This window comes from Leucopleurus acutus (assembly GCF_964270905.1).
Source record: "Leucopleurus acutus genome assembly, chromosome: 8".
Lineage (NCBI taxonomy): Eukaryota > Metazoa > Chordata > Mammalia > Artiodactyla > Delphinidae > Leucopleurus > Leucopleurus acutus.
The window spans coordinates 108670941-108695005 of record NC_139151.1 but is presented as its reverse complement, the minus strand read 5'-3'; the positions used below and the strand labels follow the sequence as shown (position 1 = coordinate 108695005).

The 24065-nt window shown below is 65.9% G+C and overlaps 1 protein-coding gene across 6 annotated transcripts in view; it reads left to right on the top strand.

Moving 5' to 3' along the window:
* Positions 1-24065, top strand: part of BRSK2 (BR serine/threonine kinase 2) — a gene marked incomplete at both ends in the record, with an annotated part of 62166 nt that overhangs the window by 25387 nt on the left and 12714 nt on the right. For all 6 annotated transcript variants that reach the window (XM_082845669.1, XM_082845667.1, XM_082845668.1 and 3 more), the window contains 11 exons: positions 15198-15292; positions 16269-16354; positions 18852-18992; positions 19491-19607; positions 20285-20318; positions 20534-20602; positions 20686-20832; positions 21643-21674; positions 21991-22155; positions 22264-22361; positions 22436-22586. In XM_082845669.1, coding sequence (XP_082701795.1) covers positions 15198-15292; positions 16269-16354; positions 18852-18992; positions 19491-19607; positions 20285-20318; positions 20534-20602; positions 20686-20832; positions 21643-21674; positions 21991-22155; positions 22264-22361; positions 22436-22586 — 1135 coding nt within the window. The remainder of the gene's footprint in view (positions 1-15197; positions 15293-16268; positions 16355-18851; positions 18993-19490; positions 19608-20284; positions 20319-20533; positions 20603-20685; positions 20833-21642; positions 21675-21990; positions 22156-22263; positions 22362-22435; positions 22587-24065) is intronic.

Here is a 24065-nt window from a genome sequence, read left to right as displayed (position 1 = left end):
CATGAGGCCCAAACCGTTTTCATACATTATAGGATATCATTATACGATGGTATTCGCCTCAACACAGGGAAATTTCCGGAGGTTCCCCACGTGTCTTCTTTGAAGGCAGATGTTAAAGAGATCTGCCAAGATGTAGAACAGTGCCGCTCTTCCCACTAGCTCTTTAGAGCTTTGAAAAAAATGGTTATTTTTGATAAAAATTATTTATGTTTGTGTATACTGGATTTATTATATATACATATTAAAAATATTTATTTGTTTGTTTATGTATTTGCACCGGGTCTTAGTTGCGACAGGCGGGCTCCTTAGTTGTGGCATGCGAACTCTCAGTTGCAGCATGCGTGTGAGATCTAGTTCCCTGCGCAGGGATCGAACCCAGGCCCCCTGCACTGGGAGCGTGGAGTCGTAACCACTGCACCACCAGGGAAATCCTGGGTTTATTATATTTAACGAGTTAATAAATATTTGTAAAATTTCTCAGTTTTCATTTCTAATCCAATAAATATCAGTAGATATAACCACATACATAAAAGCTCTTTGGTGTCCTCGGTAACTTTTATGAGTATAAGGGGATCATGAGGCCACAGAGGCTGAGACCTTCTGACTTAGGGGCTGCAGCGTGCCTGCCTGCCACAGTCCCACAGTCCTCATGGAGTTGGCGCTGCCCCACGTTGCAGAGGGGAGGGGCCTCCTGACGCAGCCCTTCATTTCTGGGCCCCTGTTGTGTCTGGCTTCTGCCTGGTGGTAACCCCACAGTACTTTGCTGCTGCATCTGCAGAGTTGATTCTTTAAAGAGATGCTCTTTCCGGGGAGGGTGTTCCCGTTTCGTCATGTGTCCCCTTCTTGGGGCGCCCTTTCCTGCCTGTGGGTTGGGGCTCCCTCAACCTGAAGAGTTTCCTTTAGTGCTGTTACTGCGCTCACAACACATCCTCTCAGCTTTTGCCTAACTACAAATGTCTTTATTTTGCCTTATTTTTGAAGGATATTTTTGCTGGTTATAGAACTTTAGGTTTTCTTTCAGCACCAAGGATGTGTTAAGCCATTGCCTCCTGGTCACACTGTTTCTGGTGAGAAGTCAGGCACCACTGGTGCTCCCTGTGATGTGATGTGCGTTTTTTGTCTTGGCTGCTTTTAAGATTTTCTCTTCCTCTCAGTTTTATCAGTTTGGCAGTGATATGCCTTGGTGTGGTTTTCTGTGTTTCTGTCATACTTTTGGTTCAGTGGGCCTCATGGACCTGTGGGCTGAAATAGCTAATAATTTGGGGAAATGCGTGGCTGTTCTCTCTTAAAATATGTCCTCCACCCTGTCCCCCGACCCCTCCTTCTCTTTTTCTGGGACTCCAATTACAAGTATGTTGCACTGTCGGGTGCTGCCCCCAGGTCTCTCGTGCTGTTTGGTTTTCTGTTTGTTCTTTTCCTCCATACTTCAGCTTGGATGCTGTATATTGGCCTGTCTTAGAGTTCACTAGTCCTTTCTTCTGTTGTGTCCAGTCTGCTGTTAAGTCCATTCAATGAATTCTTTTTGTGCATCTTTTCGTCTAATTAAAATAGATAGATAGATACAGATATATACATATCACTGCGAAATCCTTTCCAGAAACTTCTGCTTTTTGGGTCAGCTGCAGCCTGCTCCTGCTGTGGCTCCTTTTCCTCTTGAGGGCAGGTCACTTTTCCTGCTTCTTTGTGTATGTCGTCATCTTTATTGTGTGCCAGGCGTTCTTTATTGAAAAGAGCAGCGCAGTGGGTAAGGCTTCCCCAGAAGGGGCTTGCCTTTCCCTCTGCCAGGACTGTAGGGTGGTAGGACTTTCTCTGGGTCAGGACTAAGTGGCTACTTCAGCGAGTTTCTGTTCAGCTCTAGCCAGGTGTCTCGAGGGCGTAAGCGCCACGGTGCGGACCCGCTTTTTGTTGCTGTTGTTTTGAATGCCTGTCCCTGGAGAAGCCCAGTGAACACTTGTCAGCGAATGAAGGAATGAGTTAGGCTCCCGGGATCTCACCTTCGAGAGGCCGTGCCTGGGCGTGGGCCAGCTTGCAGCCAGGGCGCGGGCCTACCAAGGGCCTCTCGCTCTGGCACGCCCATCTGCTCCAGGGCATTGTCTCTGCTCACTCTTAGCTGCTCCCTTTGGACAAACATTGGGCATCCCGGACTGATCCTCCCTTACTGTTGCACCTTTTCTTTGCCTTTGCTCCGCCTCATTGGGCATTTTCTCATGCTTTTAGCCCTTATCTCAGCAGTTCCTTTCTCTAGCCATTGCTGTTATACCTTAGAGCTCTCTCTTGCTTTCTCATCCTTTCTGTAGATTTCTTGTTTTATAGGTGTAGCAGCTGATTAAATCCTGGCAAGTCAATGCAATAAACAGTAACATAATTTTAAAATGTCTGTTTCTACCGAGTCAGCGCTGTTTCTCTCTTGGGCTCCCTCTAGTGGCGTGGTTGGCTGTTTGCCTGCTGTGTGAGAAGCAGGAATATTTTCTTGCCTGGGTCTCTCCTCGGGGGGTCTCCTGCCTGGAGTTCAGAGCGTGGGGTGTCTGGTGGGGGCACGCTGATGGCAGGGGCTGAGCACTCAGCGTGTGACAACAGGGACGAGCAGGGCAGCCTCCTGGCCCCTGTGGTCCTGGGCTTTGTCCCTGGTTGTGACTCAGTCTTGGTCTGGAGGGAGGGGATGCTGACCCGGGCTGTCCCCACATCTGTGCCCTTGATACGTGCCCATCTGTTTCTGCAGCCCCGTCCCAGGCCTGCCCTCTGCTCCTGGCTGACGCTGGCACCTGGAGTCTCTCTAGGGCACCCTGGAGGCCGGCAGGCCCGGCCCCTGCCCTGTCCCCCATCACCAGCCCCCTGTCTTCCTTCTTCAAGAGGTTTCTGGAATGTTTTGAGATCTCTCCTTTCCACCACCAGGCTCCTTCTTTTTTAATCCAGAGGGTGGGGTCAGAAGGAGGCAACTGCAAGGGACCTGGGTCTGTCTGGCCAGCAGGGCCCTGGCAGCTTCTCCAGGTACTGGCCCCCAGCCCAGACTCCTCCTAGGGTCTCCCCGCAAGCATCTCTCCTGGCCCCTCCTCCCCAGAACTCCACCCAACTCTGCCGTCTCCTCCATCACCTGGGCCAGCAGAGTCCTCTGGGCTCAGCCCTCCTCTGTCCAGCTCCGTCTTCTGACTCCCAGTCTGTGTCCAGTGGAGATGCTTCTGAGCACACGCCTCTGTGTGGCCTGCTTAGGAAGCGCCTCTGGGCACCTCCGGGCCACAGGGCCTGTTCCTGTTCCTAGCTGCTTCCAGAGCCCCTGTACTGGGCCTAGAGGCCTCTATGTTTGGCATCCCCTTCACGACCAGCAGGTGCCCAGCATCTCGCCCCTTCTCAGCTTTGACCTTGGGAGCCTGGCCTGAGTGTCTCTTCGGGAAGGAGGGTCTGTGTCCCCAGGATCACTGCGGCACCCACCCCCAACCCTCCAACTGTGTCCTGGCCAATGAAGTTCTTCATCCCAGGGCTTCCATTGGCGGTTCCTCTCAGCAGTTCCCACCGGGCACAGAGCTGAGAGGGAGCTGCTTGGTGGTGGTGGTGGTGGTGTTGCGGGGAGGGGGGTGTGGGCAGGCTTGGGTGATCATCTTTTTTCAGCGGTTCTGGGCCTGAAAGCATTCCAAGGCCCTGAGGGCTGCGTTGGGCTGTGGGGCGAGGGTGGCTGGCCCCACCCTGGAGACCCCCTGGCTGTGCTGAGGGTTAGAACCCTCAGCTGTACGTTTTCGTGGGTGCAATCCCAGATGCCTCTGGGAGGGGGAGGGAGGAAGTGTAGGATGCTTAGGACTGAGATGTGTGTGTGTGTGAGAGAGGGGGATGGGGTGTTTTCTCATTTAATCTTTACCGGCATCAGGAGAGGGTGTTAGTACACCCCTGTGGCTGGAGGGGCCACCCAAGTCCCCACCCCAGGCAGAGATGGGGAACCAGGCTTCAAAGCCTCGGCCCTGACCACGGCCATTGTGCCCACCGCTGTCCAAATATGGCTGGCTCAGCGGGGGAAGGGCCTTCAGGTACCAGAATAGCGCCCCGAGGCTTCGTCAGGGGCGCAGAATGGCCGCGCAGGTGGGAAGGGCTCTTGGGGATGGGTGGGGAGCGGCCCCCATGTCCCTTTCCTCCCGTGGGTCAAGGGCTGCCCTGGGGCTTCCGGCCTGTCCCACGGAGGGGGCAGCAGTCCCCTTGTGTTTGGGTGCTGTGGGCGGGGCAGGCAGGGAGCCCAGCGGAGGCGGCTGAGTGGCTTCAGTGCGTGTGAAATATGTCAGGGCTTAATTAATTTAATTTGAGAGGTTCCTTTTCGGAGCGTGAACAGTTGTCTCCCAAGAGACGCCGCCACCGCCTCCCCCTCCCTCCTGCCTGGCGCTGGTGGGCGAAGGAAACAGCGGAATCTATATTGAGAGCGCGCCCCCCCCGTCCCCCCGGGAGCGCGGTGAGGGGTGTCGGGGTGTCACCGGGAGCCCGGAAGCGTGGGCGCACCGGGGGCGGATGCAGCGCAAAGCTGGGGCGCACGATCGGGGCATCCCCGCCAACCGGAAGGGGGGAGGAGGAGGTTGGGGAGCTCCGACCCCAGGAGGAGAGGCTGAGAGAACCGGGGCGCCTTATCAGCCCACCGAGAGCTAGGGCTGAGTGCGCGCGCGGGCGGGCGGGGAAAGGAGGGAGGCGCGGGGTGGAGGGGCGCGGGATGAACCAGGCGGGACCACTAATGAGGGAACGCGCGCGCTTTGATGTCGGGCGGCAACTTCAAAGAGGCCGCCCCCTCCCGCGCGGGTCTGAGTCCGCGGAGGCCCGCGGCGCGCAGGCAGCGCGTGTTTGAAGTGGACCCCCTGGGCGTGGGCGCCCCTGGGCAGGGACCCGGGGGGCCGGGGCAGGTCGTGGTGCTGTGCTCCCTCCCTGCGCTGCGCCTGGAGGAGCAGACGTGAGGGAGGAAGAGGGGGCGGCTGCGGAGAGCGCCCCCAGACGTCCTCCAAGGCCCGCTCTCCCGTCCAGTAGGAGGGATTACTGGGGCGCGGACGCAGGTGGAGCCCCGCCGCGCTGCTGGCCTCTCTGTGGCCATTCTTCGTTTATTCATCAGGCCCACTGTAGGCCGAGCCTGCAGTCCCCAAACTTCCCTAGCCCAGCCATGGGGCCCCTGGTGGTCGGGTGTGAACGGAAGTCAGGCAGGATGGAGAGGGCGCTGGCAGCTGGGTGCCCGGGCCGCTGGGGGGCGGGGGGGCTGCAGGTGTGGGGGGGCTTCGCCTCAGCGCGATCCCCCCACCTCCCACCCTCGCTGGCCCAGAGCAACGTGAACCCTGTCCCAGCACGGTCTCCCCCCGGGCCTTGGAGGCGGCGAAGGCAGGCCCCCCAGCCCCTGCTGTGGGGGGGGGGCGCTTTGGACCTCCCTGAGCACCGGCTTCAGAGACTTGGAGGGGGCGAGGGTCCCTCCCCGGGTGGAGCCGCCTGGGCCCTACCCCCGACTCTCCCAGGGCTCCACCTGGGCCACCAAGCTCCATCCTCTGCCCGGCCCAACTCCGGGCCCTGCCTTGGTGCACTGCCTCCGAGGGGTGGGAGCTCCTGTAGCACCTCCCACCCCACGGTTGGAGGGGGGTGCTCTCCTGCACTCCGAGGGCCCTTCTGTGGGCCCGAGCCGTGGGAGACCCTGTGGGGGGCCTGGGTGGGGCTGCGTGTCCAGGCGCTGGAACCTGGGGGGGCCGGCGGCATCTCCTGAGGTGGGGGCCGTGCAGAAGGGTGTGCGTGCCCCTGGTGTCCTGAGTTTACAGGCCAGAACAGTGCCACGTCCCCAGGGAGTGGCGCAGGCAGGCCTCCTGCTCCGCACAGGGAAGAGCCAGGGCTGTGGCCGGTGGAGGTGCCCCAGGATCGCCAACTGTCTTCCAAGGGCACCCTGGCTCTGGCGTCCACCAGCTGCAGTGTGGTCCGGAGTAAGTCGCCTGCTGTCCCTGGGCCACGCCGGCTCCTGTCCGTGGTGCTGAAAGGGGCTTCACGTGCCACCGCCCACCGCCTGCCCCTCCTGCAGCCCCGGGCAGCTGCAGGCATTCTTTCCAGCATCTGTTTTTCCCCCACCTCTTTGCCCAGCACACCTTCGACTCCCCAAGCCTGTAATGAGGGGGTGATGGGGATGGAACTTGTGTCTACACCAGCTGGGGAAGCCCCGGCTCCGGGGCTGTTTCACCCTGACTCCCTGGGCAGTGGCGGTGAATAGACCTTGGGGTCCTGCAGGCCTCACCCGGCCTCGTGTCCCCTTCGGAGAAAGGGAGGAGCCATTGCAAGGGTCAGGGTTCAAGTAGAACATAGTCGGGAACCTTCGTCCTGACCAGACAGTGGCGTGGCTGGAGCAGGGGCCACATCCAGGCCTGACCACTGCCCAGAGCCCGCCCGCCCGAGGGTCTCAGCCATGGCGCCAGGCTGACCAGGTCTGCAGCCCCCAGGGCCGGTGCCCCAGATGTCGCCGGTGCAGGCAGGGCGAGGGGGGTGCCAGCCAGGCTTGCCGTGAGAGCTGCTCAGCGCTCACAGAGGCAGCGGAAGCCGACAGCCCACCCCCAGTCCCGTCCTTAACCTCTCCAGGGCCCCTGGGTGCTCCAGCACTGTAGGCAGCCGCCCGTTGCAGCGGGCACAGAGGCCTTTGCCGCGTGTATGTGGGCCTGGGGAGGGGCTCCCGTTACACTGAGTGACGTGAAGGTATGTGCTTACATAGAGGCCTCTGGAGTGAACGGAAACCCTTCTGAAACGCACCGGGAGGTTTGGGGTGAGAGGAGACTCAGGTAGATACCATGTGAGCTGAAGGGACCCTGCACAGTTCCCTGGGGCCCCACACGACTGCCACAACCCTGGTCCCTAGAGCAACAGAATCTTACCCTCAACTCCAGGAGCCGGAAGTCTGCGGTGGTTCTCCTGAGGCCCTGAGGGAGGATGGTTCCAGGCCCCTCCCCCGGCTTCCGGGGGTTTGCTGGCTCTTCTAGAAGCGTCCCCACGGCTTCTTCCTCCATCTTCACGTGCGCCTGTGTCTAATCTCTCTCTGTCTTTCTCTTATAAGAACTTTGTCATTGGACTTAGGGCCCACCCGCCCTCCACGCAGGGTGATCTCCTCTTGAGATCTGTAACATAAGTACCTCTGGAAAAGCCCTTTGCCCAGACAGGCTCACACTCACGGGTTCTGGGCGTTAGGACGTGGACACATCTTCCTGGGGCCACCACTCAACCCCTGCACACTGGGCCTGGGGCCCCAAGCGGATCCCAGTTTTGCACTGTCGCTCTTGCCCGTGGGCTCAAGAGCTGCTCCGCTGCGGCCGGGAGCCCGTGGCCGTCGCCTGGCTGTCGCCTAGCCGTCCCTGGTCCTGCAGGATGAGGGAGGGGATGCCCTTCCTGGAAGCCTGGACCCGGGTGCCACCAGGGCTCCTCCCCCACAGCTGGGTACCCCGAGTGGGGGGTGATGGCAGGAGAGCCAGGTGGGGTTAACCGTCACCCTAGTGGGGTGGCCTCCTGCCCCCCGTCAGGATCCCCCACCCACGCAGGCAGACAGTGGAGGGGGCTGTGCCGGGGAAGAGACGGGGTCAGTGTAGGAGACAGAGGACGGGCCGAGGAGTCCCCTTTTCTCAGCGGCCTCCCGGTGGCAGGAGTTTCCCCAAGGTTTAAAACACAAGGATACAGCCCCCTCCACCCACCCCCCCGGGGGTGGGGAGGGCCTTGCGTCATCCTCAACCCACCACCAGCATCCGTGCGCCTTGCTGTCCCTAGGGCTCCCAACCTGGCCGGGCCTGGGAGGGTTTAGTCCTGGGAGCCGGGCAGGCCCTTGCTCTCCCCCAGCGATGGCGGGAGCCGGCCAGCTGGCTGGGGGTCGAGACAGACCAGGGTTGAGGCTCTGGCCCTGGGACGCCCTCTGGGTAGGCTGCCTAGGGGGAGAGGCCGCCCCTCTTCCGGTCCCAGGGTGTCACAGGCACCTCCTGCTGTCCTATGGGGCTGGGCCGGGCCGGCCAGGGGCCTGTTGGGGGATTAGTTTTCCTGCTTCCTCAGGTGAGGAAACTCAGGCCTGGTGCGGTTCGGGGTCTCATGTGAGAGCACTGGCTGGGACCACCAGGCTCGACTGCCGCTGAGGCCACGTGTCCTGTCTGTGAGGCTGTCCCCCACGCGTGTTCAGCTCACACTGGACACCGTCCCGGGCGTTCCTCTGAGGCCTGGCGGTTGTAGGGCTGAGTGTGTTTCTTTGATCTCTGTTGCTGTGTAACAAGCTGCCCCCCAAAACCTAGCGTCTTGAGACAGCAAACGTTCTCTCACCACCCCTGAGGGGCAGGCGTCCAGGGCAACCGAGCTGGGTACATGGGGCTCAGGGGTCTCACGAGGTTCCAGCTGTGGGCTGGACTGGAGGCTCCCCCCGCCCCTGCTGTCACCTGGAGGCCATGTGGCCGTCTCCAAGGGGCACTGCCTAGAGACAAGGCAGCCGTCTCCACCCGAGCAAGACCCCAGGGACCCCAAAGGAAGCTGTGCTCTTCTTAGTACCTGACCTTGGAGACAGGAAGCCATCTGTTCTGCCACGTTGGCCACACAGACCAGCTCTGGTGCAGCGTGGGGGCGACCACACTGCCCGGGGGCCGGTTTCCAGGAGGCACGAGTCACCGGGGGTCCTCGTGGGGCTGCAGTCCACCGAGGCGGGCGGAGCAGCCAGTGCCTAGGTGGCAGGAAGGACCTGCACCGGGAGGCCAGGCGCCACTGCACTGATGCCAGAAGACGCGTCCCCTCCCAGGCTGGGGACTCAGCCCCATTCCTTCTCTTGCCCCGTCTCAGTGAGGGCAGCCGAGCCCGTCTCGCCCCGACCGCTCCCTAAGGCTCCCCTGGTGCCAGCCGCGGGCAGCAGGGCCGGGCAGCAGGGCTGGGCAGCAGGCCGGGCAGCAGGGTGACCAGCTTTGCTGACTCTTCCCAAGAGCCGGTGTGGAGCCGCCTCCCCCATCGTCCAACGAAAGCCTGGGCGGGAGGGTGACAGGGCTGCTCCATCCTCTCCACCCCAGGAAAACAGCATCCCCCGACGCCCCTACAGTGGGCGGAAAGTGGGTCGCCGTTAGCTGTGCTTGTGGCCCTGGCACCACGTTAGCTGGCCACGTGGTCCAGAGGCACAGTGGGGAGTGATGCGCGAGGAGGGCCGGTCACCGCCCCGGGCGTTAGTGGTGCTCGGTGGTCCTGTGGGCACTAGCGGCTGGATGCTGCTGCCTCCCGGGGTGCTCAGAGGGGCTCTGGGGGGCCCAGGCAGGCTGCCCTGTCCTCCTCCGGGCTCAGCAGAAGCCTGACGGAGGACTGGAGCTGCCAGGTGACCCGAGCTGGGCTGTGGCGCATCCTGCCCTCCACCCCGTCTGGTCACCCGTGCCCGCGTCCCCAGCGCGAGGAGGCCGGTGTGGGCACACGGACGGGGGCTTCGCAGGAGCGGGTGTGTCCCGTCCCTTCCCCCCAGGGTCTGTTTCCTGTCCCCCGGAGGCCTGGGCTCGTCGGAGGCCGCGGCCCGGCTCTGTCAGCACCACGGACAGCAGCTGGCGCTGCGCAGCGGCAGAGCGGGCTCTGGTGTCCAGGCCGCCTCCCGCTGGCTCCCGCGGAAGTAACAGAGAAACGTGCCGACTCCGGACTGGCGCCCCTCCCCCTCCGCCAGAGCCTCGGGGCCCGCTTCCGGGGAGACAGGCTGACCCCCACCCTTTATCTGAACCTTCGCCCTCTTCTGGGGCGCGCGAGGCAGAAGCCACAGGAGGGGGTCTCGGGGTTGGCCCCTGAGGCAGGGGACACCCCCGTGGGGTCGGGCGGGCAGGAGGGACAGGGCAGGGTGCCAAGGCAGGGTGCCAAGCAGGAGGGACCCCGGAACCCGTGAAGCTGCGGCTCGGTGCGTCAGGCAGTATGGAGACGGCGGGGCGGCGGGGAGAAGGGCCTTTTAGGCAAAAACTCCAGGGCCCTGCAGAGCTGACGCCACCGAGGGAGGGGCCCACGCAGGGGACAGCCCGGCCCGGGGGTGGAGGGGCCTTCTCCCTTCCTTCAGCTGGGTCCATGCCCCAGGGATGGCGCTCACGGTGGCAGCATGGTCTAGATCCGGTGATTTAAACGAGAAACGGCAAAACCAGTCTTTACTCTCTTTGCTTTCCCGTCTGTGTGGGCGCCGCGTGCGCCCTGCACGTGTCACTTTGCAGGACTCTGCCAGCAGGGCCCGGGGCAGACCCGGCCGCCGTGCAGAGCCCGTGGGATTTGTGTCGCCGAGGTCACACGGCCAGTCGGCGGTGTGGAGGCGCGGGTGGGGGCAGCCACGCACGGGACCCACGTACGTGTGTGCGCTAGCGCGCGCGCCCCTCTCGTGCCCTGGTTCCTGTGTGCAGAGGACTCCCGGGCTGGCACGTGGTGGATGTGCAGAGGACACGGCCGGTGAGCGCTGGCTGGCAGCGTGGAGCTCAAGCCAGGGTAGGCTCGAGGTCACACTCCTGTGTTGTCACGCGGTGTGTGAGACATAGGTCATCCGCGGGGGAGAAGGTCACGAAGCTCTCCTGCCACAGACAACGGCTGAGCGTGGCCCCCAGGCCCCGAGAACCTCCCTCCCGGCCTGTTAAAGAGGGTGCTGGGAAGACCCTGGGTGATGGGAACCCACAGGCCATCTTCAGGGGCCATAAGTGTAGGAAAGGCACCCCAATCCTGGGAGGGAGGCTCCCACCCATGAGATCCCGCCCCTCCGGAAGGGTGGTCACAGTGCCGTGTGGTGGGGGCTGACAGACTGAGCCACGGTGCCCCCGTCGCCATCGGGCATTCAGATGAGGTGGGCAGCGCGTGGGCTGGGTGGGTGGGGGGATGGTAATCAGAGGTGGAACCTGACAGAGGAATGTTGCTGACAGAAGTGGGACCTCCCTCTGGTCCTGATCCCCCTGCAGCTGCCACTTGGGGGTGGCCAGGAAAGCCATGGGTGCAGGACGCTCACTGGGCCCCCAAGGGGTGGGGTGGGGACAGCTGGGGTCTCAGGACCTGATGGCCACAGGCAGAGGAGCGAGGGGCCCTGGGGCGGGGAGAAGGGCCGTCCAGGAGGTGCTCCAAGCATGCCCTGAGGGAGGCCGTGCAGTGGCCTGGCACCTGGAGAGGAGACGGACAGGGACAGCCGAGGGCCTGGGGTGGCTCTGAGCTCAGGACGAAGGGCGGAGGGGCAGGCCCCTGGGAGCCGCACTGTCTGCCCACAGGGACTGCAGGGCTGGGGGCTGCAGGGCTGGGGCAGCAGGGCTGGGGCCTGCGGGGCTGGGGCAGTGGGTCTGGGGGCTGTCGGGCTGGGGCTGCAGGGCTGGGGGCTGCAGGGCTGGGGCTGCAGGGCTGGGGCCTGCGGGGCTGCGGGGCTGGGGGCAGTGGGGCTGTGGGGCTGGGGGCTGCGGGGCTGGGGCAGCGGGGCTGGGGGCTGCGGGCAGTGGGGCTGGGGCTGCAGGGCTGGGGCTGCAGGGCTGGGGTCTGCAAGGTTGGGGCTGCTGGGCTGGGGGATGCAGGGCTGGGGCTGCTGGGATGGGGGCTGCAGGGATGGGGCAGCAGGCCTTGGCCGGACCACCCTGAGAGGTCAAGAGGGGAGCCTGATGCCGCCCGCACCAGACCAGGGCCTTCCCCTCCCAGGTGGGCCTGGGCACCCACAGAGGCTCATCACTTGGGGGTGGAAACAGCGCTGGAGGCTGGCGTGCAGTTAGAGGGAGTGACCCCTCTGTGTCTGTAGGGAGGGGAGTCCTCCGGCGGCCCCGCTGACACCCCCAGTGTTGACTGCCCTGTTGGGCTACAGGGCTGAGCCTGGGGTGCAGAGGGTCCTCTTCCCTGCCACCCCACCCCCCACAGCTGCAGCAGTGTCACCTGGCCCGGACCCCTGTCCAGCCCCAATGGCAGTCTCTGGGCAGTGGAGTCTGGGCCCCCCTCTGGGGGCTCCCCACTGGGCGGTGGTCCCTCGTGCTCTGTTCACTCCTACGAGCTGGCAGCCCCCTGGGCGCAGGGCTCTCCAGCAGGGTTCTTCCCTGAAGGTACCTGACCAAGAAGAAAAGGGAGGCCAAGGATGACCAGAGAGCCGTAGGGTGAGGCGTCTGCTCAGGACCACCCCTACCTGACCTCTGACCACAGGCTCGTCCAGCCACCTCCCATGCTGGACCCCTGCAGGTCTGAGAACCCCGCGGGCTGCACCTTCTGCTCCCCACCACTCCTGGGCCACCCGGGGCCCTGGCCTCCTTCCTCCGACCAGACTGGTGCCCTGGGTTTGACGGCTAACCAGGGGCAGCGGGGGCTGCAGAGGGCACTGAGCCAGGCCTGGAGAGCTCCCTGCCCCCAGCACTGTGGCCGCCTCTTGGCCCTCGAGCCATAGTAGATGAGTGGAGGGGCCGGGGTGCTCGAGAGGGCCGTCCTGCTGCCCTGTGCCCTTGGCCCAGGTGCGGGGAGGTCCCGCACACTTGGGCGCCCTGGGGCGGGGTCTGCTCTCAGTTGGCGGTTCCTGGATCCCCTTGACTCTCCCAGCCGCGCTCAGGAGCCCCGGGAGGTGGGGGCCCATGTTCGTGCACACGCGTCCTTGTGCCTGAGCCTGGGGTGTGGTGGGGAGCTCGTGGGTGGGCCTGGGGTCCTCAGGACGCCCTTGAAGAGCCCCTTCCTGCAGACAGCGCAGCACCCTCAAGCACCCGCCGGGCGGGATTGCCTCTGTTCCTCCCGCGATTATCTGTGACGCTCTGTCCTTGCCTTCACTTGACATGCGCCGTATTTGCTGCAAAGGCAATAATTAGAGGTGAAATCACAATTGGAAAATGAGCCGGAGCTGTTGGAGGGTGGGGTAATTAGGGCGGTCTTGGGCTTCCCTAGCAGGCCCTCCCGAGGGTGCACTCTGCTCCCCGCCTCCAGGGAAGTGGCAGGACTGCTTGGAACCCAAACATCCCACCCCAGAGGACCCTGGGGCTGAAGGAGACCAGCACAGCCAGGGCGGCCTGGAAGCTTCACCCAGGAGGGGCACCTCCTTGCTGGGCTTTGAGGGGTGTGTAGGAGTCTGTGGGCAGAGGACTTTCAGAGAAAGAGGCAGCAAGCGGAGGAAGGTGAAGGCAGGGAGATAGCCACCAGAGTTCTAGGACGCGGCCCAGGGCAGCCCCCTGCACCCAGCCACGCGTCCTGGCCGGGGGCCCAGCCCACAGGCCCGCTAGCAGCTGTGAGGTTTGGCAGGCTCGCGCCCTGGCATGGGGCTCGTCCAGGGCACCTTGTCCACTGGGTCCTTTGTCCTCCTGGCCTTTCTGTGCACCAGCTGGTGATGGAGTTCCTCATCTGTGAAGTGAGGTCCCCGATGTCGCATGGCCCCAGCACTCTGTCAGCAGGCTGGCTGCTGTGGTGGTCAGTGATGGGGGTGGTGTTAGAGGCCACTTAGTTTTCCACTTCCGGAGGGCCGCCTGCGTCCCTGTCCAGCTCCCTTTTGAGTTGAAGCTCACTTCCCTTTATTCCCCGCGTGCCCCTGACCCCTGAGGACACGCGTGTAGGGTGTGTGCACGGGTGTGAGGCTCATCTGTGGGGCGTTTCTGGGCCGTCTGTCCTGGGCATTAGGGACTTGTGCCCCCGGGGAGCGGCCTGGCCGCCGTTGCTGCGGCTCCTCGAGGCCTGTGCACCTTGTCTGGGGGCCTCGCCAGGCAGAAGCCTGCTTCTCACCCAGGCCGGCGCCCCCTCCGTTTCTGCGTCTGGGCCCAGACCTGCCTGGAGTCGGGGTGGAGGGGTCAGTGCCAGGCCCGGTTCCCATCCTGGAGGCTGTGGAGAGCAGTCCTGGGCCACGGCTCTGAATTGCAGATGCCCGTGGCGCTCTTCCTGCTGCCCGGGGCCCGTTCTCTGGGCTCGGCTCCTGACCTGCAATCCCAGGGCTCGGGCTCTGGATCAAAGGCAGCTGGGGGGAGCCCCCAGGAGCCCGCAGCCCTTCCCGGGTGGGAGCCGGGGCTCAGCGGGCCCCCCCCGCGGGACCTCTGTCCTTCCCTGAGCCGAGGAGCTCCGGGCCCCCAGGCTCAGGGCTCAGGGGTTCCACCGGGCCTGGTCCCCCGCCCCTCGTCCAGCCCTGCCCGCTGCTGCTCCCGTGTCTGGGGGGCACAGGTCATCTCCCGGCCGCCAGCGGGCTCACTGCCCACGGGGAGCAGGAAGGAGGAGGACGCGACACTGCTGGGAGGGTGTGACTGCTCGTGGCCCCGAAGGCCTGATAAAGAGACGTGCCCCTCAGGGGAAGGTGTTTTCGATGCACATGGCAAAGAATTCATTTCCCGTACAAAGCAAAGGGCTTTGCAAATCGTTAGAGCCACCCTTCAGCAGCGTAAAAAGGGGCAAGTGCAAACCCGAGTGGTTGGAACCGTGAGACTGTGTCAAGGTCGTAACTAAAGCAGCAGCAGCAGAGTCGGCAAAGTGTGAATGAAACCGAGGGGCGTCCAGCGCTCCACATCCCTCAAAACCCAGGCTGCAGTGCCGTGGGGAGCAGGTCGTCCTACGCTGCATCCAGGTGCCCGAACGCCAGGGGTGGCCTGAACTATGGTGGTCACCTCCGTGCCCATCGGGGAACACAGGCCACCTGGGGGAACGTCCAGGTCGGGCCCGGGCTTGGGAGGGGAGAATGCAGGGCATCTCGGTCTGAGGCCACAGAAGGTCCAGCGGAGGCCAGGAGGCCAGGGGGCAGTGACCAGGACTGCGGCTCCCTGCAGCGTGGTGACGACAGCAGAGGTGAATCGGTGGAGTGTCCTGTCCCGCGGGAGATGCAGGGAGGCGGGCTGCGGGGCCGCAGCTGCCGGGGAGGGGCCTTGGGCCTGTGCTGGTGCCCTGGGGAGAGCAGGGAGCTGGACACAGGGGTCGGGGGCACCTTGTCCGGGGGGTCTGAAGGCCAAGAGGAGGGTGACGGGTGGGGGAGGGGCCGGTGGGACCTGAGGGCACCCTGGCTCCCCTGCCGAGGGGCTGAGCTCCGGCTAAGGTCTGGGGGAGGGACTCCAGGTGTCGCTGGCCGGGGCCCAAGCTGGGGGGGCAGAGGGCCGGTATGTGGCGTGGGTCAGAGTGACCACACTGGGGACAGCCTCTGGCCAGCGACCAGGGAGCGCGGGAGGGCAGACGTCGGCCTGGGGTTGGCCCAAGACAGGCTGGGGGGCAGGGGCACAGGATCCCGGCGCTGAGTGAGGGGCCGGGCTTGGGTGCGGGAGGGGCCCTGCTGGTCGGGCCTGGGCGGTGGCCGGACGGGGTCTGAGGGCTCCCCTCGCCCCCAGGCCTCGTGAAGCTGGGGATTCACTGTGTCACGTGCCAGAAGGTGGCTGTCAAGATCGTCAACCGCGAGAAGCTCAGCGAGTCTGTACTGATGAAGGTGAGCTTGGGGGCGGCCGGGGGAGGTGGGGAGGCCCAGTGGGCGGGGTGGAGCCAGGCTGCAGGCGAGCTGCCTGGGAAGGGGGTTCCTGCTGGGTCCTGCTGCCCCATCTGTTGAGAGGGCTGGCTGGCCTCAGTTTCCCCCGTTAGGATCAGGAGGAGACCCCTGTCTCTGAGGGAGAAGAGGAAGTGCGGGGTCCCAGGAGGCCTCGCAGCCCCTCTTCCTCCCTGCTCCCCCCACCTCAGCATCCCCCCAGCCCTGGTGGAGTCCGGTCCTCTTAGGGACTGAAGCAGACCCCACGCGACTGGAGGACTCCTGGGTGGGACCAGACACTCAGCGGGGAGGGGCCGCCCAGGCTCTGTTCCCCGTCTGTCTGCTCATCTGTCCGAACGGCTGTCCTCTCAGCGGGCAGGGGTGAGGGGCAGAGGGGGGGGCAGGAAAGCAGGTGGGCCGTGGTGGGCGCCGGCCAGTGACACAGTGAGGACCCCTCTGGCCGGTGGGGGCAGGGGGGGACCGGGTGGGCCCAGCTGGGGAAGCCTGGGGGATGCGCCACGGGCTGGTTTTAAGGGGAGGTGGCGGCCGTTTGGATGGGGTGTGGGCGGTGCTGGTGGCGGCTTGACAGATTCCTATCCTGCCTTGGCCAGCGCCCGGCTTGGGGGCGGGTCTTACGTGTCAGTTTGGGGCGCTAAGGTCAAGATGCCACAAGATATCTGAGTGGGGAGACAGGAGCTATCTCAGTGGAAGTGGACCCGGGGGTGTAACCGGGGCCCCCCCGGAGGCCTGGCAGGGACCGAGCGCAGCTGGGGGAGGGCAGGGAGGCGGCCCACGGGGTAGAGATGCCAGTGCGAGGCTGGACCTGCCCCAGGAGCCCAGCATCGCGGGGGCTCTGTGACCCCACAGCCTGGACGGGCGGGTGGGCGGCGCACGGGTCGGGGGATGAGCCCGGCCTGCCGTGACGGCGCCCCCTTCCCCGCAGGTGGAGCGGGAAATCGCCATCCTGAAGCTGATCGAGCACCCCCATGTCCTCAAGCTGCACGACGTCTATGAAAACAAAAAATATTTGTAGGTATTGCTGGGTCCGGAGAGCTGGGGGGCAGAGGGGGGCCGTCCCGGGAGGGGGTCTGCAGGACAGGCCATGGCGGTCACTGCTCCTTGACCAGGTCCAGGGCTGGCCAGCGGGGACTTGCAGAGCCACTGGCTTGAGGATGGGGCCTTGTGGGGAGCAGACTCGGGGGAGGGGGGTGTCGAGGGGCAGAAGCACCTCAGGCCCTTTCTCCCGGCCCCCGCGAGCCTCAGGACCCCGCCGCTCTGCTGGGGGCTCCCACGGACCCCGTGCCAAGCCTCTCGGAGCCCCCGCGTGCTCCCTCACGTGGGTGGGGACCCCAGGCCGGCGGACCGCACTGTCGCCACCCAGGCCCCTCCCCCAGCCTGCTGTCGGGATGCTGAGCGTGGCTGGCCTCCTGTCACCACCGAGGCCACTGAGGCTGGCAGACGTTTCCCCGCGTGCCAGCCCCCCACGTCCCCCGCTGTGTGGCCTCCGCGAGCTTCCCTGGGGATGTGGGTGGCCGCTCACAGGGTCCCCTCGGGGGAGTCAGCTTTGCCGCTGCCCCGTGTGTGGCCGTAGGAAAGGCCTGGCTGCTGGGCCGCGTCCCTCAGGGAGGGGTTCTGCCAGAGCGTTCCTCAGGACGGGCAGCTGGGCGAGGGGGTGTGGGCAGGGGGCTGGCCTGGCACGGTCCCCGCAGGCCCCCTGCCCCAGGGGCCCTCAAGGCCTCGAGCCCAGCCCTGACTGGGCCCCTGATGCAGGCTGGCCTTAGCCGCTGCAGCGCTGTCTCGGGCAGGGGAGGTGGGGGCAGGAAGTGGCCCTGGGGGAGCAGGGGGCCCGGGTTCAGCCCCAGCCCCTCCGACAAGCAGCGCCTGCTCTCGGGCCTCCCTCTCTTCCTGTGCCAGCCGGGGACCCAGCGCTGCATGAATGCCCAACTCTGAGTGTTTAACTGCAGATGGGATGACAAGAGCCGCCCCCCATGGGGGCCCTGGGAAGAGCAGGGCCCCGGTTACCACGGGATTGGGGGTGGGAAGCAGGTGGTGGTCCTGGGCCCCCGACACTGGTGAGCTGAAGCCGCCATCGGGACCCCGTGAGGGCCACAGGCCCACGTGGGGACCCACCTGGCAGTGTCTTGATGACATCCATGAGTTTGGGGTATGGGTGGGTGCTGGGCAGGCCTTGCCCACCTCTGCACACAGGAGACCGGTCACACTGCCTCCTTCTGTTTAGATACTTGTGGGGGTGCCAGGCAGGGGGAGAGGCCCCCAGGAGGGGCAGGAAGCAGGGAGGGGCCCGGACAGCAGGCCAGGCGAGGGCACAGCCGAGCAGAGGCGGGTGACAGGATGCCGGGAGCATGGTGGACAGCGGCCGGCCTTGGTGCTGGTGGGCCCAGCCCTCCCGGGGGTCCCAAGGCGGCCCAGGGAGCCTGGAGGCAGGGGAGCGGGCAGGGGACCTCTGCCACCGAGGTTGGGGCACCGCTGGGCCTGTGCTGTGGCTTCCCGCTCAGGAGCAGGGCAGGTCCCCTGGGACTGGCCCCGCCTCTGCTCGAACTCCACCCAGTGTCCCCACCCTGTGTCTCCAGCCGTTTCCTCCCCCCAACCCCTCCTCTCTGCAGACAGGCTGCCCCCCCGCCCGCTCCAGCCCCTCCATTCCTGCAAGACCAGCTCCTGATAACAGCCCCCCGAGGCCCACACCCTCATCCTCACCAGCCCTGGTCCCGCACGTCCCCTGTCACCCACCTCCCCTCCCCAAGCCACCGCAGCCCACCAGAACCACCCCTCCCTGGCTCCCACCAGGGGCTCCTCGGGCCCTGTGCTCAGCCCTCCAGGCCCAGCTCCCCTGAGGCCCGCAGGCATCCGTGTCCACGTGTCTTGGACCACCCCCCGCCCACCCCTAGAAACCAGCCCCTCAGATTCCACTCCAGGGAGGCTCAGCTTGGACACGGCCCACTGCTCACCGCAGAGGGGCGTGGGGTCCCCATGGAACCCGGGGCGCCATGGGAAGCCCACGCCTCCAGCAGCTCACCCCTACTCTCCGGATCACCCCAGCCGTGAGCCAAGCTGGGGGCGTTCACCACCTGCCTCCCGGCCACACCCACCCAGTCCCTCGTCCCACACCCGCCCCCCTATCTTCCGAGACCAGCTGTGCCCTGTCCCCCACCCATGCCTTTTTGTGGTCTGCCCTGCTGGCCAGGGCTCCCTGAGGGCCTGAGTGTCTGTGTGTCCCCCCCGCTCCTCTGGGAGCCCAGCCCGGGGTGGCCAGGGAGGGCCTGGAAGGGCCAAGCCTCAGGCTCGCAAGAAGGTCAGCAGCTGCAGTGCCCCTCTCGCCTTGGGGCCCAGTGTGGCCCTGCTCCTCTGGACCTGCTTCCCTGGAGGCGGGCGGGGACCCCACCCGCTGAGGGTGCCCAGTGCCGGGACGTGGTGGAGGATGGCGCCGGGATGGGGTGGTGGCCCACTGCCTCTGGGCAGCGGTGCCCTGGCTGGGTGCGCCCACCCGACGCCCACCCGTCCCCCGCAGATACCTGGTGCTAGAACACGTGTCTGGTGGGGAGCTCTTCGACTACCTTGTCAAGAAGGGGAGGCTGACCCCCAAAGAGGCTAGAAAGTTCTTCCGGCAGATCATCTCTGCGCTAGACTTCTGCCACAGTCACTCCATATGGTGCGTCCCCCGCCCCTCCAGGTGCCCTGTCCCCCACCAGCTAGCCCCCGTCCCTGCAGGTGTGCCTCCCCCCACTCTTGCACTCCCCCCGTTCCCCCTGGATCAGGCAGTGTATCCTCTACTGGCCCCCCAGCCCAGGGGCATCAGAAAGCTTTCTGCCAGGTGCCCACCCAAGTCTCCTTGGTTTTTTCAGGGGTCCTGGGGTCAGGGCACCCTCGGTCTGGGGGCTCCAGGTTGGCCTCGGCCCAGAGTAGGTGTGGTGGTGGGAGCAGCGAAGGGGAACGCGACCTCAGGGAGCAAAGCAGAACTTGCCCCTTGCTGGCAGAGTCCCTGTCCTATCCTGCCACCTTGAAGCCGTCTGCCCCGTAGGAGACTTCCGATTGGCTGCTGGTGACATCACCAGGCAGCGCTGCCATTGGCCTCATGTTGTGAGGGCGGGGTTTCGGGAGGGGCGGCAGCTCCCACCCCTGTCAGCCTCAATCCCGCCTTCCTTCCCAGCCACAGGGATCTGAAACCAGAAAACCTTCTGCTGGACGAGAAGAATAACATCCGGATCGCGGACTTCGGGATGGCGTCGCTGCAGGTTGGCGACAGCCTGCTGGAGACGAGCTGCGGGTGAGCTGAGCCCCGGACCGGCTGCCGCTTCTCCATAGGCCAGGGGCTGCTGCCCCGCCCACAGCCTGGCCCCGCGGCTGCCCAGCCAGGTGGCCCCGCGGCCCCAGGGCCCCCCAGCACCCCACAGCCTGGGCTGGAGGCAGGGCCCCGGCTCTGCTCCTGGCACCGTCTCCCTGGTGCAGTGAGGGGCTGCAGGCGACCCGCCTGGCCCATTACATCCCTCGGCTCTGTGGCCAGGCTCGGAAAGGCCGGTCTTGCCCTGGGAGCTCCCTGCCGTGCTTGGGAGTGAGGCTGGCGTGCCAGCTTCCTGGCTGCAAGCACTCTCATGGGGGTGCCTCACGGTCCAGCCTCTGGTGACCGTCTCCTTGGGCAGGGCAGGTGGGCCCCTGGGTCCCAGGCCTGGGCCTCCCCCAGGAGCAGGCAGGGGGATTAGGCTGTGAGGGAATCGGCACCAAAGCCCTGGGGCCTCCTGGTGGGCCTGAGGATCCCACAGTGGGGCATCCGTCCCAGGCAGAGTTTGCGGTGGGGGCGGAGCGGGGAGCGGGGAGCGGGGAGGGCCCCTCCCTCCGTCTCCACCTGCTGCGGTCCTGGGGCCGGTCCAGAAGCGCAGGGGGCGGGACGGCTGGGTGCGCGGTGGGTACTGAGTCTCCTGCCCTGACTGCTGCCTTTGCCTCCAGGTCCCCCCACTATGCCTGCCCGGAGGTGATCCGGGTAAGTAGCCAACCCACCACGCGCCCCCACCCTGGTCCCTGTCCCGCCTAGGGGGCCTCCCTGCCCCGGAGATCGTGGACCCCCAGGCCGGGGCCTGGCCTCCTGTCCTTGGCGCCGCCCACGGGGCCAGCTCCTCCCAGACTCTCCCCTTGGGCCCCTCGATCCCCGGAAAGACCCCGGCCCTGCGCCCGCACCAACCCCAGTGCTGTCCACAGGGAGAGAAGTACGATGGCCGCAAGGCAGACGTGTGGAGCTGCGGCGTGATTCTGTTCGCCCTGCTTGTGGTGAGGCTCCCCCCGCCCTCGCCCCCGCCCCCATCCCGGCCCGCCGTCGGTCCGCCCCCGCGGTGACCCGGTCCCGCCGGCAGGGGGCGCTGCCCTTCGACGACGACAACCTGCGGCAGCTGCTGGAGAAGGTGAAGCGGGGCGTGTTCCACATGCCGCACTTCATCCCGCCCGACTGCCAGAGCCTGCTGCGCGGCATGATCGAGGTGGACGCCACGCGGCGCCTCACGGTGCGTCCCTCCTCCCCCCGAGCTCGCACCTGGGCGCACGGGCGCGGGGCGGAGGCCGCGGGCGCGCGCCCGGCGTGAACGTGCGCAGGGCCGTCCGCGCGCGAGCGCGGTCCAGGAGCCCGGAGCCACTCCGGCTGTCCGGGGCCTGCCCTGTACGCGCGAATAGTACCTCATGACCGACGCCAGTGGCCAGGGGGTGGTCGGGGTCTGAGGGAAGCCCCAGCCAGCCGTCTCTGGCCTCCTCTGGGCTCGGTTCGTGCCAGGATGTCAGGTCCCTCGGGGAAGGGGCAGCAGGACTGCCCAAGAGGCCGCCCTCCCCAAGCAAGCCCCCCTAGTCAGGGTGGAGGGCGGGGCTCGCCCCAGCCTCCTGCTGACACCTGCACCCAGCGCCTCCCGCACGGGTGGGCTGAGCCCTGGCTGCTTCCCCCTGCTGTCCTCCCTCAGGCCTCCCGCCCTGAGCCCCGGGGGCTCCTGCTTCCCACCCCCCACCCACTCCCTCTGCCGTGCCTGCAGCCCCCACTCTCCCCAGCTCTCTGCTGTCTCTAGGGTGGCGTTTTCTCTTCCACTTGAGATAGGCAGGGTCAGGGGTGCTAGCCTGGAGCCCCGTGCTCTCCCCGCTCTCCATGGTCCCCCCACCCCTCCCCCGCCTCCAGGCTCTCCCTACCCCCGGGTCCTCCTCCCTCCCTCCTCCCCTCCCCCATTCTCCTGCTCTCTCCACACTCAGGCCCCCACCTCCTTGCTCCTTCATGGCCTCCTAACGTGGTCTCTGCTCCTTCGTCGTACTAACTCCCTGTTTCTCTTTCCTTGTAGCTAGAGCACATTCAGAAACACATTTGGTATATGTAAGTAGCTTTTCCTCCTCTCATCGCCTGCTTTGCCTGCGCTGTGGCCTGGAGGGCCTGCTAGGGGGGGCGGGGGGGGGCAGGGGGCCCGGGGCAGGGGGCCCAGCGCAGGCTTGCCTCCAGCCTCGGGCCACCCGGCCAGCTCTTGGGGGCCTCTGGGCCGGCCTGCGCTGGGCACATGCAGGACGCAGGAGTGTGCAGGGGCTGGGCACAGGGAAGGCAGCAGGATTCGGGGCCCCAGGAAGCGGGGGGCGGAGGAGCCTCAGGCTGGGCCAGAGGTGAGTGACTGGTGGTGGCGGTGCCCTGTCACCCACAGAGGAGGCAAGAACGAGCCCGAGCCGGAGCAGCCCATCCCCCGCAAGGTGCAGATCCGCTCGCTGCCCAGCCTGGAGGACATCGACCCCGACGTGCTGGACAGCATGCACTCGCTGGGCTGCTTCCGGGACCGGAACAAGCTGCTGCAGGACCTGCTGTCCGAGGAGTGCGTCTGGGAGCCGCGCCGGGGCGGGGCCTGGTGGAGTCTGTGGGTGGGAACACCGCCCCCCAGGAACCCCCATCCACCCTTCCTGGCGCCTCTCGCCCGCTGCAGGGAGAACCAGGAGAAGATGATTTACTTCCTCCTCCTGGACCGGAAAGAAAGGTATCCCAGCCACGAGGACGAGGACCTGCCGCCCAGGAACGAGATAGGTATGAGGTCCCTGGGTGGCCGGCCCACGCTGCCCCCTCCAGGCTGCCCGGCCCTGACCCCCATCTGCACGCAGACCCTCCCCGGAAGCGCGTGGACTCCCCAATGCTGAACCGGCACGGCAAGCGGCGGCCTGAGCGCAAGTCCATGGAGGTGCTGAGCGTGACGGACGGCGGCTCCCCGGTGCCTGCGCGGCGGGCCATCGAGATGGCCCAGCACGGCCAGAGGTGCGTGCCTTCTGGGAGGGCCCAGCGCTCTGCCTCCTGGTGCCCCGGCCCAGTCGGCGACGGGGCCCCTCACGGGCTGTGCTGGGCCCGGCCTGGCTCTTCTCTGCGCCCCCGGCCCTGGGGCTGGGCTGCATGGGCTGCACTGGCTGCACTGAGCTGAGCTGGGCTAGACTGCCCTGGGCAGGGCAGATCTGGGCTGGGCTGGACTGAGCTGAAGTAGGTTGATCCGGGCTGAACTCTGGGCTGGGCTGGGCTGGACTGGCTGAGCTGAGCTGGACTGGAGTACACTGGGCTGGGCTGGGCTGAGCTGGGCAGGGCTTTGCTTTGTTGGCCTGGGTTAAACCGGGCTGGGTCAGGCCATCCTGGACAGGACTGGGCTGGGCTGGGCTGGGCTGGAGTGGATTAAACTGAACAGATCTAAGCTGAGCTTAGCTGAGCTGGACTTGAGGGGGCTGAGCCGGGCTGCTCAGAGATGAAGCTGTGCTCAGAGCTGCAGCCCAGCAGGCATATCCCCGATGGACGCTGAGCCCACGTCTGGGTCACCTGTGGCAGTGCAGGGCTCAGGGACGTGGAATTCGGGGGCAGGGCGGTGGGTGAGGAGCAGGTCTGGGCTGTGCAAACAGAGTGCCCCCTGGAGGAAGGAAGGGCACCCAGGTCCTGCAGAGCCTCTGCCGACTCGGGGCTGGCTGGGCGAGACCAAGCTTTCCCGCCCAGGCAGGGGCTTCAGCCATGTGGGGACGGCCCCTTGGGCCAGGCCTCCGAGGACCCGCAGGGCTACTGGGCCCCACCAGCAGGATTCAACTGGCTGCCCAGCTCACAGGCCACAGCCCCGTGGTGGTGCCAGGCCCTCCCCGGGGAAGCAGGCTGGCTCGGCCTCTGACCTGGGCTCCTGGCCTCCGGGGCTTCCTTCCAGGCCTCCAGGCCGCGTGGCCCACCCGCCGCGGGCTCGTGCACGGGGTGGGGGGACGAGCAGCGGGAAGGTCTCTGCTGGCCGTGGTCCTGCCCTGATTGTGCCTTGTGTCCCGCTCGCTGGGGGTGCACCTCTCCCTCCAGCGGCCCGGGCGAGAGGTCACCTGTCCCCAGCCCACCTTTCCCGAGCCTTGTCCTGGCTTCCGGTCCAACACCTGCAGGGCAGCTTGAAGGCTCGCCAGCCCTCCCGGCACCAGCCACCCACACCCCGCACACCGCAGCCGCCTGGGCAGGCGCAGGCACAGGGGCAGGGGCTGGGCGTGGGAGGCCCCCCGTCGCGGCTTCTGCTTTGCCTTCCCGGCCTGGGCGCCTCGGGGGCCGGGGGTGCCCGGGGAGGGGTGGGGGTGGGGGCTCAGCTGCGAGCCGTCCTTGCCCTGGCGCTTCCCCACCCGCTGCTGCTTCTCAGGCTCTGCCTCCTCTCTGGCTTGGCCACTTACTACCACAACAGGCCACACCCGCTGGGGCTGGAGGGGTCCCGGGGCTGGCGGCAGTGCTAGGCATCCTCCAAGG